The 17,083-nt window shown below is 57.8% G+C and overlaps 2 protein-coding genes and 2 pseudogenes across 4 annotated transcripts; 2 read left to right on the top strand and 2 right to left on the bottom strand.

Moving 5' to 3' along the window:
• Positions 1-4,786: 4,786 nt before the first annotated feature.
• On the bottom strand, positions 4,787-7,276 carry LOC146542006 (uncharacterized). The gene is made up of 6 exons (XM_085215080.1): positions 7,240-7,276; positions 6,783-7,039; positions 6,508-6,593; positions 5,876-6,000; positions 5,634-5,745; positions 4,787-5,327 (listed from the first exon to the last, which is right to left on the bottom strand). The coding sequence occupies exons 1-6, from the start codon at positions 7,274-7,276 to the stop codon at positions 4,787-4,789; spliced, it is 1,158 nt and encodes a 385-aa protein (XP_085071206.1).
• Positions 5,317-8,574, top strand: LOC146542005 (uncharacterized; annotated as a pseudogene). Its single transcript, XR_014880775.1, has 2 exons — positions 5,317-5,832; positions 5,936-8,574. The product of XR_014880775.1 is annotated as an uncharacterized LOC146542005 (transcript).
• Positions 8,575-12,153: 3,579 nt separating this feature from the next.
• On the bottom strand, positions 12,154-15,030 carry LOC146542004 (uncharacterized). The gene is made up of 6 exons (XM_085215079.1): positions 14,994-15,030; positions 14,537-14,793; positions 14,253-14,338; positions 13,617-13,741; positions 13,375-13,486; positions 12,154-13,069 (listed from the first exon to the last, which is right to left on the bottom strand). The coding sequence occupies exons 1-6, from the start codon at positions 15,028-15,030 to the stop codon at positions 12,529-12,531; spliced, it is 1,158 nt and encodes a 385-aa protein (XP_085071205.1). The 3' UTR covers positions 12,154-12,528.
• Positions 13,054-16,328, top strand: LOC146542003 (uncharacterized; annotated as a pseudogene). The gene is made up of 2 exons (XR_014880784.1): positions 13,054-14,917; positions 15,001-16,328. The product of XR_014880784.1 is annotated as an uncharacterized LOC146542003 (transcript).
• Positions 16,329-17,083: the final 755 nt, after the last annotated feature.

The following is a 17,083-nucleotide window of genomic DNA, read 5'->3' as shown; positions in this document are numbered from 1 at the left end:
GCTGGCTCCTGCTTTTAACATCACTTCTGTTGGGGCTGCATTTTTGGCTCTGCCAGGCATCCCTGAGAGCCACACTCCTAAGTAATTGAGGATTTAAGATTTCTGTAACTTCTGGGAGTACAACATTGTTTTTCTCAGTTTGTGTTAAAGCCAGAGGAGGAGGAGATGGTGGGAAGGGAACGGGGGGGAGGGACTCTTGGGGACAAGATTGCTTCCTCGAGAGAAGGAGAGCAGAGCCCCTCATGGAAAACTCAGTCTCATGAAAGGCAGCTCGTATCATGTAGCTGAATGAACGTTTTTCAGATTGAAAGATTTCTCATTAATATTTGCACTGCTTGGACGGGTCCCCATACTCAGCAGATGCCCAACAGCAGCTCCATCAGCGAGTTCCTCCTCCTGGCGCTGGCAGACATGCGGCAGCTGCAGCTCCTGCCCTTCTGGCTCTTGCTGGGCATCTGCCTGGCCGCCCTTCTGGGCAACGGCCTCATCAGCACAGCCGTAGCCTGCGACCACCGCCTGCACACCCCATGGACTTCTTCCTCCTCAACCTCGCCCTCCTCGCCCTGGGCTGCATCTCCACCACTCTGCCCAAAGCCGTGGCCAGTGCCCTCTGGGACACCAGGGACATCTCCTGCGCTGCATGTGCTGCACAGTGCTTGCTCATTTTGTTTTTGTTTTCAGCCGAAATTTCCCTTCTCACTGTCATGTCCTATGGCCGCTGTGCTCCCATCTGCAAGCCCCTGCACTATGGGACTCTGCTGGGCAGCAGAGCTTGTGCCACCATGGCAGCAGCTGCCTGGGGCTCTGGGGTTCTCTATTCCACGCTGCACACTGTCCTCCATCATTGCTGCCTGTGCTCGAGCTGCAAATCCCACTGGAACGGGGAAGGCAGAGGAGATTGACAGGAAACCTTTTGGCTCACTCACAAGGGGCGCTCAGAAGCATCCCGGCTGGCTGGGATGCCCTACCAGGCCAATAGCTGGCTGGCCAGACAAACGGGGGAATCTCTGCAAGGCCAAAAGATGTCAGGCTGACTGACCAGTCTAGCCCTGCCAAGCCAGAAAACTCCCAGCCGGCCTGGGGGCTCTGCCAGGTTAAAAGCCAGCTTGTCAGCCAGGGAAGACCTGCACGGTTAAAAGCTGAGTTGCTGGCTGGTCTGGGTGATCCTGCCTGTTAGAAGCATCCCAGACAGCCGGGGGGCCCTGCCAGGCCAATAGCTGGCTGGCCAGACAAACGGGGAAGGCCTGACAGGCCCAAAGCCATCCAGTCGTCTGACCTGGTTAGAATTGCCAGGCCAGAATCCTCCCGGCCGGTCCGGGAGACCCAGCCAAGCAAAAAGCTGGCCAGCTGGGGGGCCCTGCCAGGTCAGGTGCTTCTGGTGGACATCAGCCAGAACGGCGCCACGTTTGGACGGGCTCCTCAGCGGGGGAGGTTTGCTTTTGGCAATGGAGGCGGTGGCCGTTTGCCCTGTCCACGAAGCCAGCAGAAGTTGAATCCCCCCTCCTACCTGGCAGGGACTCCCTGCGGGGCTTGAGGTGGTGCGTGGCTATGAGGTTTGAGGCCAGGTGAAACACGGGCCACCGCAGAGTCACGGTCCCATCCTCGGTCCGGATGTCTTAGAGACGGTGTCAAAGGAGCCGAAGGTGGGAATCCAAACCCCCTGCAAGTGGAAGAGAAAGGAAGGGCGGAAGGGTTATGGGACGGCTGGAGGAAGAGCCGCAGGGGCTCCAAGGTAGGGACAGAGCTCAGGAGCCCTCTCCCGCCGTTCAGAGGCACGAGCCTTGGCATCGGGAATGGCTTTGGGAAGGGGCTGCACGGTCCTCTCCTTCCCCTCGCCCTCCCAGATGCAGCACAGCAGGCGGGGCAGAAGCAGCCTCATGGGATCCAGAGGCTTCCAGAGAGCGGGATCAGCCGTGAGACACGACAGTGCCCAGCACAAGTGATCGTGCATTTGCAGGAAGGCCGTGGGATGCCCAGCTGAGAAACGTGGGGGGAGTTTCCTGCTTTGTGTGGAGGGGAAGACTGGGAGGAAGTCCAGGCTGAGCTGGACAGGGAGAGGAGGAACCCGACAGCCAACACACCTTCTGCCCCAGGAGCTGCTCCCGTACGTAGGCGGCCACCGCATCCCAGACGGCAACTCGCTCTGGAGGGCAAAGGAAAAGCAGGTCACACTCTGCATCTGCCGCTTCCCGGCAGAACTCAAATCAGAAAAAAAGAACTCAATCCAGAAAGCAGAGACAAAAGTGCTCAGCCCATCCTGAAGATCAGGATGGCACACAGAGCACCAAAAAAGAACACACCTCCATGCAGAGAGCCCTGACAGGGGGCAGCCAGGCCTGAAGTGAGGTGCGGGAGGGGTGGAAGCAGGCTCCAGGCCTCAGCCAGACAAGTGAACTGCTTCCACCTGTTCTCCACAGGAGAACCAGGTCTCATGAGTTTAGGCCTGCCGGGCCTAAACTGGCTGGTTGGGTGAGCCCTGCCAGGCCTGATCTTCTGAGCCCTCTGCCTGAGAAGTTGGAGCGATCCAAAGCCAGATGTGACAGCCGGGATGCTCTGCCTTGGGGCTGCGTGGAGCGGCTGCACTCAGCTCTTGAGGGAGATCCTGAGTCTTTGGAAAAGCTGGCCGACTGGCTGGGGAACCCTTACAAGGCCCGAAGCCTCCTGGCCGGCCAGTTGGGCCAGGCCGAAAGCCGGCTGGCCGTTCAGGGGAGCCCTGCCAGGTGAAAGGCGGCCGGCCGGCTGGCCCACGTAGTTCTGCATCTCCAGAGCCCTCCAGGCCGGCCGGGGGCCCTGCCAGGCTAGGAGCCGGCCGGCCGGTCAGGAAGGCACTGAAAGGCCGAAGGCCGGCTGGCTGGCCGGCCCCGGTAGCCCTGCCAGAGCAGATCCCTCGTGGCTACCGTGCCAGAAGTGGCAGCCTGGTTGGTCTGCCTTGAGGCTCCGTGCGCAGGCTGGGCTCAGACCTGGACTCAGGCCGGCCCGGGTAGCTCTGCCAGGCCAAACGCCTCCGTGCCGGTTGGGGGGGACCTGCCAGGGACCTGGCTGGGTAGTCCAGCCAGGCCAGAAGCATCCCAGCCGGCCTGGGAGGCCCGGCCAGGCCAATAGGCAGCCAACCAGGGGGACCTACCAGGAAAAAAGCCATCCAGAGACCCTGCCGGGCCCATAGCTGGCTGGCCAGCTGGCCGAGGAAGCCCTGCCAGGCCAGAAGACTCCCGGCCGGCCTGGGAGGTCCTGCCAGGTTAAAAGCCAGCTGGCCGGCCCGGGGGCCCTGCAGGGTTAAAAGCCGGTTGGCCGGCTGCTCTAGGTAATCCTGCCTGGTTAGGAGCATCCCAGCTGCCTGCGGGTGCCCTGCCAGGCCGATAGCTGGGGGAAAGGCCTGACAGGACAAAAGCCATCCTGCTGACTGAGCCGGGTAGCTTTGCCTGGCCAGAAGCCTCCCGGCCAACCAAGGAGAGCTGCCAAACCAAAAGCCTCCTGGCCAGCCGGGGGCCTGTGCCAGGACAAAAGCTGGCCGGCATGAATGTGGGGACCCTGGCAGGTCACAAGTTGGCTGGCCAGCTGGACCAAGGCGTGGGTAGGATGTGCCTTCCTGTGGGCTGGGGCTTTGGTCTTCAGAGGCCGACACTTGGGAGACCCCATTTCTTTCCTTATGGGTGGCAGCAATCCAGATGTGTTGGCGGAAGACTCCTCAGGCAGGCTGTCTCACACCAAGTGCTGATGCTGCCATCTGCTCCGGTGCTTCCTGCACTGGCCCGATCTTCCTTGGCCTCTGCCTGAGAAGTTTCACTGAGTCACATGCCAGTGGGAGCCTGGATGTCTGCCTTGCGGCTGAGTAGACAGGACTCAGCCCTTGAGGAAGATCTACTTGTATCGTTTATGAAAGCTGTTGTTGGCCTCAAGGTAACCTGAGGGCATGAGGCCTTGGCTTTCTGCAATTTGGGCACGGCACCCTCACGATGGGCTTTTTCTGCTCCCTGTGCTTCACCAGGGAATGTCACACGTTTTGCAGCCGGCCTGGGAGCCCCGGCCAGGCCAACGGCTGGCCAACCGTGGGGACACTAGCAGGAAAAAAGCCGGCTGGCCATCCAGAAACCCTGCCAGGCCAATAGCTGGCTGGCCGGGGGGACCCGGCCAAGCAAAAAGGCGGCCAGCTGGGGGGCCCTGCCAGGTCAAAAGCCAACGGGCTTGTGATCCAGCTAAGACAAAAGAGACGCTGGATTTCCTTTGGCATCAAGTAAAGCATCGTGAGACGCTCTGATGCCCTCTCACAATTCTTTCTCCCTCCACCAGCGCAAGAGCTGGAGTAACAAGACGCAATGACACTGTCCCAGGCATTCTGGAGATGTTTAAAGCTTTATTGACACTTTTTCCCCTCTACATTTCACTCTAGATCTCCTTGTTTGGCCTGGAGAAGGGAAGGCAGCGGGGTGACCTCACTGCAGCCTTCCAGTACATAAAGGGAGCCTACAAACAGGAGGGGAGCCAATTCTTCGATAGTGTAGCTCACATCAGGCCAAGGGGAAATGGTTTTGAGTTGAAGATGGGATTGAAGATGTGATGTCAGATGGGATTGTTCTTTCCAGAGAGAGTGGTGAGATGCTGGAAGCAGCTGCCCAGAGAGGTTGTGGATGCCCCGTCCGCCCCTGGAGGTGTTCAAGGCGAAGCTGGATGGGGCCCTGGGCAGCCTGGTTTTGTATTGGATACGATGCAGATGGGATTCATGCATCTGTTTTGCAGCCTCCAGTTGAGTTCTGCCTGTCCCGGGCACCCCTTGCCCGCATCAGCATGGCTAGGGTGAGCCCTTCCTGCGGGGTGGGGCTTTGGTCTTCGGAGACTGACACCTGGGAGACCCCGTTTCTTCGTTTATGGGTGGCAGCGATTCAGAGCGGTTGCTGGAAGACTCCTCAGGCAGGCTGCACGCACCACGAAGTGGTGGCGCTGCCATGTGCTCTGGTGTTTCCTGCACGGGCCTGGTCTTCCTTGCCCTCTTGCGGAGAAGTTTCACTGAGTCGCATGCCAGTGGGAGCCTGGATGGTCTGCCTTGAGGCTCCGCAGACTCAGCCCTTGAGGAAGATATTGAATCTCTTCGGACAGGTGTTGTTGGCCTCAAGGAGATCTGATGGGGTGAGGCCTTGGCTGTCTGCAATATTCGCGCCGCACCGTCACAATGAGCTTTTTCTGCCCCCAGTTCTTCATCAAGGAAGCTCACGTGTTTGGTTCCCGGTGCTCGGCGCAGGTCTTGTTGGCTTGATGTTCCTGCCTCCCCCTGCAGCTGGCAGCTCACCGGCTGCTCCTGGTCTACAGGCACTCTCTGGATCGCTGGCAGCAGACTGAAAGGACAGAGCGGGAGGGGTCCGCGTGAGTGGCTGATGGCTTGGGGGCCGCATGCTGCAAGCCTGAGCCAGGAGCCTCGGTGCAGCGCAGCGCTCCCCACAGACTGCTCAGCGGCTGCCCCGTGGCTCTCCTGAGATGCGCAGAGGGGCCAGCCGTGTGAGCTGGGGGGCTCCTGGCGTCCCCCATCCCTGCACGGTAGGTGCTGCGTTCAGCACTGTTGGGCGGCCACAAACAGTGACCCTTTGGGGTTGGGGAATGGGCTCTCGTTGGGTCACATCCCAGCCCGGAGCCTCCAGCCTCACCTGGACGTGGAGCTCTCCTTCAGCAGTAAGCTCCTTATCCGTCTGAAGTGTCCTCCATCAATGCTGTCTGCGCTCAACCGCTTGATGAAGGTTGGACGGTCAGCAAATCTCACTGGAATGGGGAAGGCAGAGGAGATTCACCATCAGCCCTTTAGCTCACTCACAAGGCTGATGGTCAGCAGGGGATTTCCCACCTCAAGTATGTTGCCCATGCCGCGGAAAGGAACTGGCAGCTGTTTTACCTTTCTTGCCCTGGTCAAGAGGTGGCAAAGTGGCTTCTTTCTTTGGCGTCTCCTGACCAGAGATGCTTCCTGAAGACTTGCGGCGTATTGCGGGTGGTGGTCTGGGTACAAACTCCATTTGAAACCTGCACGCAAGGAGAAGACAACGACCGGTGTGACGCTGCGCTCCAGCAATCCTTGTTGCTTTCTCTGCTGGACTGCTACCAGGCCTATTTTCATGCTGCATTAAGCACACTACGTTCTCAAGTCTTGAGCAGGGTCAGTCGGGATAGGTGAGGGGGAAATAGTTTCAAAGGGCAGGAGGGAAGACTGAGATTGGATATAAGGAAGTAGTTTTTGACAGAAGAATTTCTGAAATCTTGCCCAGAGAAGTGGTGGGTGCCCGGACAGACATTCGAGGTCGGGCTGGACCAGGCTCAGAGCAGCCTCATCTGGAGGTAGGTGTCCCAGTTCCCTGCAGGGGAGTGGGACTGGGTGCCCCTTCCAGCTGGGGTTCCTTCCAGCTCAAATCATTCTAGGATTCTATGACATATGCTGATGGGCAGGACAGTCATGGACACAAGGAACAAGCGCTCCGGAACGAGAGCTGAGCAGCTGCATCAAGCAGCAGCCGCAGCCACCACCGTACTCACGTGGGAAAGACGACAAGGCAGCCAGAGTGCACCAGGGAGGCCACCGGTGCCACCCGAGACACCACCACATTCAGCAGCCAGGGGGCCTGCAGGGGAGAAATGGGGAGGATGTGGGACGTCCTTGTCACGGCTGAGGCACTGGGGACACCAGGAGCCCAAGGCAGGGAGAGCTGACAGCAGCACAGCACCTGCACGGCCCGAGGAGCTGCCAGGTCCTGGTGGGCCGTGTGCAAGGCTCACAGCAGTGCCTGGGCCACAGAGAAATTGCAGCTCACCTTGAAAGTAGCTCTTCTGAATTTCTCTTTCCCTGACAGCTGCTCCAGGAAGTCAAAGAAGAATTTCATTTGGAAGGTCAGTCCGTCTATGAGGAGCACGCCGATGTCCTTTAGGACAACAGCAACGTTCTCCCCATTCTGCAGGCAGCCAGAGAGCAGGGCCACAGTGCTCTGGATGCCGGTCCTGAGTGTCTCCCAGTTCAGAGAGGCAGCTGCGGCCGCCTTGCTGTATTTCATGGGCTCCACCTTCCTAAGGACTGAAAAATGCAAGGGACGGAGTTGATGATACGGTTGGTTTTCTGCAGGTGCTTCTCTAGAAGTGCTTCTGGTGGACATCAGCCAGAACGGCGCCACGTTTGGACGGGCTCCTCAGCGGGGGAGGTTTGCTTTTGGCAATGGAGGCGGTGGCCGTTTGCCCTGTCCACGAAGCCAGCAAAAGTTGAATCCCCCCTCCTACCTGGCAGGGACTCCCTGCGGGGCTTGAGGTGGTGCATGGCTATGAGGTTTGAGGCCAGGTGAAACACAGGCCACCGCAGAGTCACGGTCCCATCCTCGGTCCGGATGTCTTTGGAGACGGTGTCAAAGGAGCCGAAGGTGGGAATCCAAACCCCCTGCAAGTGGAAGAGAAAGGAAGGGCGGAAGGGTTATGGGATGGCTGGAGGAAGAGCCGCAGGGGCTCCAAGGTAGGGACAGAGCTCAGGAGCCCTCTCCCGCCGTTCAGAGGCACGAGCCTTGGCATCGGGAATGGCTTTGGGAAGGGGCTGCACGATCCTCTCCTTCCCCTCGCCTCCCAGATGCAGCACAGCAGGCGGGGCAGAAGCAGCCTCATGGGATCCAGAGGCTTCCAGAGAGCGGGATCAGCCGTGAGACACGGCAGTGCCCAGCACAAGTGATCGTGCATTTGCAGGAAGGCCGTGGGATGCCCAGCTGAGAAACGTGGGGGGAGTTTCCTGCTTTGTGTGGAGGGGAAGACTGGGAGGAAGTCCAGGCTGAGCTGGACAGGGAGAGGAGGAACCCGACAGCCAACACACCTTCTGCCCCAGGAGCTGCTCCCGTACGTAGGCGGCCACCGCATCCCAGACGGCAACTCGCTCTGGAGGGCAAAGGAAAAGCAGGTCACACTCTGCATCTGCCGCTTCCCGGCACCGCTACCGCGGCCAGGCGGGAGCCAGGCGGCAGATGGAAAGTGCCGTCTCCGTGCCGAGGTTGGCTGCAGCACCGCTCCTGTGCTGGCTGTGGACCCGTGTACCTTTGGTGTCGGTGCATGTGGGACTGGAGGCACTCCCCGCTGCGGGGCTGACCTCGTTCCTCCTGTTCCGCCTCGCGCCGGCGGGTCGCTCCTTGTTGGCGCCAGCCATGCCGGAGCTCATCCTTCAGATGCGTCTGCTCTCTGCCAGATGCTCCTTCAGGATGCGGGGCCCACCGCCGCGCTCTGCCTTTATACCCCTCCCGGGTGCCCGTGTCACAAACGTCACCACGGCGACGCGATGACAGCGTGGCCGGTGCTGGCCGCTGCCCATTGTGACGCTGGCACCGGCAGCCTGCTGCCCGGCCTGTCTGGGAGTGCTGACCCCTCTCTGCTTTCTCTTTTCTTTGCTCTCAATGTACTATTACTCGTTTTCCTTTAGTGGCCGTCGCCTGAATCGATCTTCAAGCAGGTGATGCGGAAACAAGTCCTGTTCCAAAGGGCTCTACCTGTAACGTTGAAGGCCCGTTGTCAGAAAGTTGCTTCGTTTTGGCTGGAAGTCGTTGATTCCTTGTTGGAACGCCCAATAAATGACCCGGCATCCATCCTCTGCGTCACTGTTGTGACTCCATGGCTCCCGCGACCCTGCCGGGCAGGGAGTGCTTTGTTTGTTTGGGGGATCCCAGAGATTCGCTTTCCTCGCAGCCTTCCAAGAGGGATGAGACATTTCACACGGACATTGTGGGCAGTGTTGGAAATATCCAAATAATTTTCGAGGATGGTTTCTCTGATAAAGCAGATTTTATTCGCAATTGCAATGGCGGGCCTCCCGCAAGCAGGACAGCACTCAGAAAACAGTGCTCCATCTTTATCCCCTATTGCCCGACGCTGATCTCTTTCTGCCCTGGTTCCTCACTGGCTGAGTACTGCAGGTTCACACTCTCGCTTCGCTCATCATACAAATACCAAGTAAACACAAATCTTTGCCGCCCACACCCAAATATCTTGATTGGTTAATTGCCTTCTAACCATCGCTTTCTTAACAAACATTTGGTCGTAACTTTCGGGTGTCTGTTTGACAACAGAAACATAAACATGGCCTCTTAATTGTTTAATTACCCCCCTAACACTTGTGCCCCTTTACACTGGTCATTGTTCTGGTCATCCGTCTGTCCTAGCATGGAGATAAGCTCGGAAGGAGGATGGAGGGGAGTATCTTGGAGCCTGCACACGGCATCCTCACATTCCCACAGAGTGGGACAGCTCTGCCTTGTGTAAAGGCCCTGACTCCTTGAAAGTTTCTTACATGTATTTCGCTTCTGCCGGTCTAATGAACAACCTTACCATGGGTCTCCTAGTTCAGAACACTATACCCACCTTGTTTAGAACATTTAACATCTATTGCAGCTTTGTGAGAAAGAATTTGTTAGGTAAGTTGGGAACTATGTTTCTCAAATACGTTACTAAGACGTATATGGTATTCTTACTTTCCACATCAACTGTTTCCAAGGACGTGTTACAGCTTAATTCCTTAGATCGATTGCCCTTTTGAATGTTCAGTGCAGAAACAATACCTTCATTTTCCACACAGGCAATCATCAGCACAAAGATGGTCAGGTAAGAGTAGGAGAAGGAAAGAGACAAAAGTCCCACGAAAGAACAAACAGAAAGCCTAGCTACAAAGACAGTGCTACAGCACTACAACTCACAACAGGTTCTTAGCCACAGAAGCTTTCCCTTCCCCTCTTCCACAATACGATTCAATCAAAGCCCAGGCTCCTCCCCTAAAATGAGCTGCAATTAATCCATGTCACAGAAGCCAGTTGCCAATACAAGGCTTGTGCTGTCAGCTCACGGTCACCAACAATCCCTCCAGCACAGCATTTCTACTGCCAAACCTAGCTAATTTCTCAACTGCAATGCACTTACAGAAGCTATTACTGGCTTCATTGCTGCTGAGAGAGTGGCAAAGGAACCCAAGTCAGCCTGACAGCTCTGCATCGCTCGCAGCAAAGCTGCACGAGCAAACTAAAAGCTCTCAGCCGCAGAAACTGAGAAACATGCTTCACTCCTGACTTGCACAGCTAAGGACAGAAGCACCTCCACACTGCTTGGCCTCGCCAAGGAATGCACACAGCTCTCAGTGCCACCATTCACACACACGCTCAGCTCACCCTACAACTAACAACTGCCACTGAGTGATGCTCAAAGCCACAGACCCTCAGGGGCCTCCTCAGACCCAGCCCACAAAGTCTAAAGCAGAACCCTTCACCCCAAACGGCGATTGGATACAAAGGCAACAGCAGACACGCTCTCTGGTTCCCCCCAAAAGGCAAAGAACTCAATCCAGAAAGCAGAGACAAAAGTGCTCAACCCATCCTGAAGATCAGGGCACACAGAGCACCAAAAACGAACACGCCTCCATGCAGAGCCCTGACAGGGGGCAGCCAGGCCTGAAGTGAGGTGAGGGAGGGGTGGAAGCAGGCTCCAGGCCTCAGCCAGGCAAGTGAACTGCTTCCACCTGTTCTCCACAGCAGAACCAGGTCTCATGAAGTTTAAAGACCAGTCGGCCTGGGGGCGGACCCTGCCGGGCCTAAACTGGCTGGTTGGGTGAGCCCTGCCAGGCCTGATCTTCTGAGCCCTCTGCCTGAGAAGTTGGAGCGATCCAAAGCCAGATGTGGCAGCCGGGATGCTCTGCCTTGGGGCTGCATGGAGCGGCTGCACTCAGCCCTTGAGGGAGATCCTGAGTCTTTGGAAAAGCTGGCCGACTGGCTGGGGAACCCTTACAAGGCCCGAAGCCTCCTGGCCGGCCAGTTGGGCCAGGCCGAAAGCCGGCTGGCCGTTCAGGGGAGCCCTGCCAGGTGAAGGGCGGCCGGCCTGGGAGGCCCGGCCAGGCCAATAGGCAGCCAACCAGGGGGACCTACCAGGAAAAAAGCCGTCCAGAGACCCTGCCGGCCAGTAGCTGGCTGGCCAGCTGGTTGAGGAAGCCCTGCCAGGCCAGAAGACTCCCGGCCGGCCTGGGAGGTCCTGCCAGGTTAAAAGCCAGCTGGCCGGCCCGGGGGCCCTGCAGGGTTAAAAGCCGGTTGGCCGGCTGCTCTAGGTAATCCTGCCTGGTTAGGAGCATCCCAGCTGCCTGCGAGTGCCCTGCCAGGCCGATAGCTGGGGGAAAGGCCTGACAGGACAAAGCCAGCCAGCCGACTGAGCCGGGTTGCTTTGCCTGGCCAGAAGCCTCCCGGCCAACCAAGGAGAGCTGCCAAACCAAAAGCCTCCTGGCCAGCTGGGGGCCTGTGCCAGGACAAAAGCTGGCCGGCATGAATGTGGGGACCCTGGCAGGTCACAAGTTGGCTGGCCAGCTGGACCAAGGCGTGGGTAGGATGTGCCTTCCTGTGGGCTGGGGCTTTGGTCTTCAGAGGCCGACACTTGGGAGACCCCATTTCTTTCCTTATGGGTGGCAGCAATCCAGATGTGTTGGCGGAAGACTCCTCAGGCAGGCTGTCTCACACCAAGTGCTGATGCTGCCATCTGCTCCGGTGCTTCCTGCACTGGCCCCATCTTCCTTGGCCTCTGCCTGAGAAGTTTCACTGAGTCACATGCCAGAAGTGGGAGCCTGGATGGTCTGCCTTGCGGCTGAGTAGACAGGACTCAGCCCTTGAGGAAGATCTACTTGTATCGTTTATGAAAGCTGTTGTTGGCCTCAAGGTAACCTGAGGGCATGAGGCCTTGGCTTTCTGCAATTTGGGCACGGCACCCTCACGATGTCGGCTTTTTCTGCTCCCTGTGCTTCACCAGGGAAGGTCACACGTTTTGCAGCCGGCCTGGGAGCCCCGGCCAGGCCAACGGCTGGCCAACCGTGGGGACACTAGCAGGAAAAAAGCCGGCTGGCCATCCAGAAACCCTGCCAGGCCAATAGCTGGCTGGCCGGGGGGACCCGGCCAAGCAAAAAGGCGGCCAGCTGGGGGGCCCTGCCAGGTCAAAAGCCAACGGGCTTGTGATCCAGCTAAGACAAAAGAGACGCTGGATTTCCTTTGGCATCAAGTAAAGCATCGTGAGACGCTCTGATGCCCTCTCACAATTCTTTCTCCCTCCCAGCGCAAGAGCTGGAGTAACAAGACGCAATGACACTGTCCCAGGCATTCTGGAGATGTTTAAAGCTTTATTGACACTTTTGCCCCTCTACATTTCACTCTAGATCTCCTTGTTTGGCCTGGAGAAGGGAAGGCAGCGGGGTGACCTCACTGCAGCCTTCCAGTACATAAAGGGAGCCTACAAACAGGAGGGGAGCCAATTCTTCGATAGTGTAGCTAACATCAGGCCAAGGGGAAATGGTTTTGAGTTGAAGATGGGATGTCAGATTGGAGAGTGGTGAGATGCTGGAAGCAGCTGCCCAGAGAGGTTGTGGATGCCCCGTCCGCCCCTGGAGGTGTTCAAGGCGAAGCTGGATGGGGCCCTGGGCAGCCTGGTTTTGTATTGGATATGATGCAGATGGGATTCATGCATCTGTTTTGCAGCCTCCAGTTGAGTTCTGCCTGTCCCGGGCACCCCTTGCCCGCATCAGCATGGCTAGGGTGAGCCCTTCCTGCGGGGTGGGGCTTTGGTCTTCGGAGACTGACACCTGGGAGACCCCGTTTCTTCGTTTATGGGTGGCAGCGATTCAGAGCGGTTGCTGGAAGACTCCTCAGGCAGGCTGCACGCACCACGAAGTGGTGGCGCTGCCATGTGCTCTGGTGTTTCCTGCACGGGCCTGGTCTTCCTTGCCCTCTTGCGGAGAAGTTTCACTGAGTCACATGCCAGTGGGAGCCTGGATGGTCTGCCTTGAGGCTCCGCAGACTCAGCCCTTGAGGAAGATATTGAATCTCTTCGGACAGGTGTTGTTGGCCTCAAGGAGATCTGATGGGGTGAGGCCTTGGCTGTCTGCAATATTCGCGCCGCACCGTCACAATGAGCTTTTTCTGCCCCCAGTTCTTCATCAAGGAAGCTCACGTGTTTGGTTCCCGGTGCTCGGCGCAGGTCTTGTTGGCTTGATGTTCCTGCCTCCCCCTGCAGCTGGCAGCTCACCGGCTGCTCCTGGTCTACAGGCACTCTCTGGATCGCTGGCAGCAGACTGAAAGGACAGAGCGGGAGAGGTCCGCGTGAGTGGCTGATGGCTTGGGGGCCGCATGCTGCAAGCCTGAGCCAGGAGCCTCGGTGCAGCGCAGCCCTCCCCACTGACTGCTCAGCAGCTGCCCTGTGGCTCTCCTGAGATGCGCAGAGGGGCCAGCCGTGTGAGCTGGGGGGCTCCTGGCGTCCCCATCCCTGCACGGTAGGTGCTGCGTTCAGCACTGTTGGGTGGCCACAAACAGCGACCCTTTGGGGCTGGGGAATGGGCTCTCGTTGGGTCACATCCCGGCCCGGAGCCTCCAGCCTCACCTGGACGTGGAGCTCTCCTTCAGCAGTAAGCTCCTTATCCGTCTGAAGTGTCCTCCATCAATGCTGTCTGCGCTCAACCGCTTGATGAAGGTTGGACGGCCAGCAAATCTCACTGGAATGGGGAAGGCAGCGGAGATTCACCATCAGCCCTTTAGCTCACTCACAAGGCTGATGGTCAGCAGGGGATTTCCCATCTCAAGTATGTTGCCCGTGCCGCGGAAAGGAACTGGCAGCTGTTTTACCTTTCTTGCCCTGGTCAAGAGGTGGCAAAGTGGCTTCTTTCTTTGGCGTCTCCTGACCAGAGATGCTTCCTGAAGACTTGCGGCGTATTGCGGGTGGTGGTCTGGGTACAAACTCCATTTGAAACCTGCACGCAAGGAGAAGACAACGACCGGTGTGACGCTGCGCTCCAGCAATCCTTGTTGCTTTCTCTGCTGGACTGCTACCAGGCCTATTTTCATGCTGCATTAAGCACACTACGTTCTCAAGTCTTGAGCAGGGTCAGTCGGGATAGGTGAGGGGGAAATAGTTTCAAAGGGCAGGAGGGAAGACTGAGATTGGATATAAGGAAGAAGTTTTTGACAGAAGGGTGGCGAGGCACCGGGACATCTTGCCCAGAGAAGTGGTGGGTGCCCGGACAGACATTCGAGGTCGGGCTGGACCAGGCTCAGAGCAGCCTCATCTGGGGGTAGGTGTCCCAGTTCCCTGCAGGGGAGTGGGACTGGGTGCCCCTTCGGGGTTCCTTCCAGCTCAAATCATCCTAGGATTCTATGACATATGCTGATGGGCAGGACAGTCATGGACACAAGGAACAAGCGCTCCGGAACGAGAGCTGAGCAGCTGCATCAAGCAGCAGCCACAGCCACCACCGTACTCACGTGGGAAAGACGACAAGGCAGCCAGAGTGCACCAGGGAGGCCATCGGTGCCACCCGAGACACCACCACATTCAGCAGCCAGGGGGCCTGCAGGGGAGAAATGGGAAGGATGTGGGACGTCCTTGTCACGGCTGAGGCACTGGGGACACCAGGAGCCCAAGGCAGGGAGAGCTGACAGCAGCACAGCACCTGCACGGCCCGAGGAGCTGCCAGGTCCTGGTGGGCCGTGTGCGGGCACTGCAAGGCTCACAGCAGTGCCTGGGCCACAGAGAAATTGCAGCTCACCTTGAAAGTAGCTCTTCTGAATTTCTCTTTCCCTGACAGCTGCTCCAGGAAGTCAAAGAAGAATTTCATTTGGAAGGTCAGTCCGTCTATGAGGAGCACGCCGATGTCCTTTAGGACAACAGCAACGTTCTCCCCATTCTGCAGGCAGCCAGAGAGCAGGGCCACAGTGCTCTGGATGCCGGTCCTGAGTGTCTCCCAGTTCAGAGAGGCAGCTGCGGCCGCCTTGCTGTATTTCATGGGCTCCACCTTCCTAAGGACTGAAAAATGCAAGGGACGGAGTTGATGATACGGTTGGTTTTCTGCAGGTGCTTCTCTAGAAGTGCTTCTGGTGGACATCAGCCAGAACGGCGCCACGTTTGGACGGGCTCCTCAGCGGGGGAGGTTTGCTTTTGGCAATGGAGGCGGTGGCCGTTTGCCCTGTCCACGAAGCCAGCAAAAGTTGAATCCCCCCTCCTACCTGGCAGGGACTCCCTGCGGGGCTTGAGGTGGTGCATGGCTATGAGGTTTGAGGCCAGGTGAAACACAGGCCACCGCAGAGTCACGGTCCCATCCTCGGTCCGGATGTCTTTGGAGACGGTGTCAAAGGAGCCGAAGGTGGGAATCCAAACCCCCTGCAAGTGGAAGAGAAAGGAAGGGCGGAAGGGTTATGGGATGGCTGGAGGAAGAGCCGCAGGGGCTCCAAGGTAGGGACAGAGCTCAGGAGCCCTCTCCCGCCGTTCAGAGGCACGAGCCTTGGCATCGGGAATGGCTTTGGGAAGGGGCTGCACGATCCTCTCCTTCCCCTCGCCCTCCCAGATGCAGCACAGCAGGCGGGGCAGAAGCAGCCTATGGGATCCAGAGGCTTCCAGAGAGCGGGATCAGCCGTGAGACACGGCAGTGCCCAGCACAAGTGATCGTGCATTTGCAGGAAGGCCGTGGGATGCCCAGCTGAGAAACGTGGGGGGAGTTTCCTGCTTTGTGTGGAGGGGAAGACTGGGAGGAAGTCCAGGCTGAGCTGGACAGGGAGAGGAGGAACCCGACAGCCAACACACCTTCTGCCCCAGGAGCTGCTCCCGTACGTAGGCGGCCACCGCATCCCAGACGGCAACTCGCTCTGGAGGGCAAAGGAAAAGCAGGTCACACTCTGCATCTGCCGCTTCCCGGCACCGCTACCGCGGCCAGGCGGGAGCCAGGCGGCAGATGGAAAGTGCCGTCTCCGTGCCGAGGTTGGCTGCAGCACCGCTCCTGTGCTGGCTGTGGACCCGTGTACCTTTGGTGTCGGTGCATGTGGGACTGGAGGCACTCCCCGCTGCGGGGCTGACCTCGCTCCTCCTGTTCCGCCTAGCGCCGGCGGGTCGCTCCTTGTTGGCGCCAGCCATGCCGGAGCTCATCCTTCAGATGCGTCTGCTCTCTGCCAGATGCTCCTTCAGGATGCGGGACCCACCGCCGCGCTCTGCCTTTATACCCCTCCCGGGTGCCCGTGTCACAAACGTCACCACGGCGACGCGATGACAGCGTGGCCGGTGCTGGCCGCTGCCCATTGTGACGCTGGCACCGGCAGCCTGCTGCCCGGCCTGTCTGGGAGTGCTGACCCCTCTCTGCTTTCTCTTTTCTTTGCTCTCAATGTACTATTACTCGTTTTCCTTTAGTGGCCGTCGCCTGAATCGATCTTCAAGCAGGTGATGCGGAAACAAGTCCTGTTCCAAAGGGCTCTACCTGTAACGTTGAAGGCCCGTTGTCAGAAAGTTGCTTCGTTTTGGCTGGAAGTCGTTGATTCCTTGTTGGAACGCCCAATAAATGACCCGGCATCCATCCTCTGCGTCACTGTTGTGACTCCATGGCTCCCGCGACCCTGCCGGGGAGGGAGTGCTTTGTTTGTTTGGGGGATCCCAGAGATTCGCTTTCCTCGCAGCCTTCCAAGAGGGATGAGACATTTCACACGGACATTGTGGGCAGTGGTTGGAAATATCCAAATAATTTTCGAGGATGGTTTCTCTGATAAAGCAGATTTTATTCGCAATTGCAATGGCGGGCCTCCCGCAAGCAGGACAGCACTCAGAAAACAGTGCTCCATCTTTATCCCCTATTGCCCGACGCTGATCTCTTTCTGCCCTGGTTCCTCACTGGCTGAGTACTGCAGGTTCACACTCTCGCTTCGCTCATCATACAAATACCAAGTAAACACAAATCTTTGCCGCCCACACCCAAATATCTTGATTGGTTAATTGCCTTCTAACCATCGCTTTCTTAACAAACATTTGGTCGTAACTTTCGGGTGTCTGTTTGACAACAGAAACATAAACATGGCCTCTTAATTGTTTAATTACCCCCCTAACACTTGTGCCCCTTTACACTGGTCATTGTTCTGGTCATCCGTCTGTCCTAGCATGGAGATAAGCTCGGAAGGAGGATGGAGGGGAGTATCTTGGAGCCTGCACACGGCATCCTCACATTCCCACAGAGTGGGACAGCTCTGCCTTGTGTAAAGGCCCTGACTCCTTGAAAGTTTCTTACATGTATTTCGCTTCTGCCGGTCTAATGAACAACCTTACCATGGGTCTCCTAGTT

Source organism: Meleagris gallopavo, unplaced genomic scaffold (genome assembly GCF_905368555.1).
Source record: "Meleagris gallopavo unplaced genomic scaffold, MGAL_WU_HG_1.1 scaffold_4, whole genome shotgun sequence".
In the NCBI taxonomy this organism is placed as follows: domain Eukaryota; kingdom Metazoa; phylum Chordata; class Aves; order Galliformes; family Phasianidae; genus Meleagris; species Meleagris gallopavo.
The sequence above is the reverse complement of the archived record's forward strand: the minus strand, read 5'-3'. Positions and strand labels throughout refer to the sequence as shown.

Excerpts from the sequence above, each read along its gene's own strand:
- LOC146542006 (XM_085215080.1), bottom strand. The coding sequence starts at position 7,276 with ATGCACCACCTCAAGCCCCGCAGGGAGTCCCTGCCAG. Across the intron at positions 7,040-7,239 it reads CCGCAGGGAGTCCCTGCCAG|TCCTTAGGAAGGTGGAGCCC; the intron begins GTAGGAGGGGGG and ends TGCATTTTTCAG. Across the intron at positions 5,328-5,633 it reads AAGGAGAGCTCCACGTCCAG|TCTGCTGCCAGCGATCCAGA; the intron begins GTGAGGCTGGAG and ends CTGTCCTTTCAG.
- LOC146542004 (XM_085215079.1), bottom strand. The coding sequence starts at position 15,030 with ATGCACCACCTCAAGCCCCGCAGGGAGTCCCTGCCAG. Across the intron at positions 13,742-14,252 it reads TGCCTTGTCGTCTTTCCCAC|GTTTCAAATGGAGTTTGTAC; the intron begins GTGAGTACGGTG and ends CCTTGCGTGCAG. Across the intron at positions 13,487-13,616 it reads TCTTGACCAGGGCAAGAAAG|TGAGATTTGCTGGCCGTCCA; the intron begins GTAAAACAGCTG and ends TCCCCATTCCAG.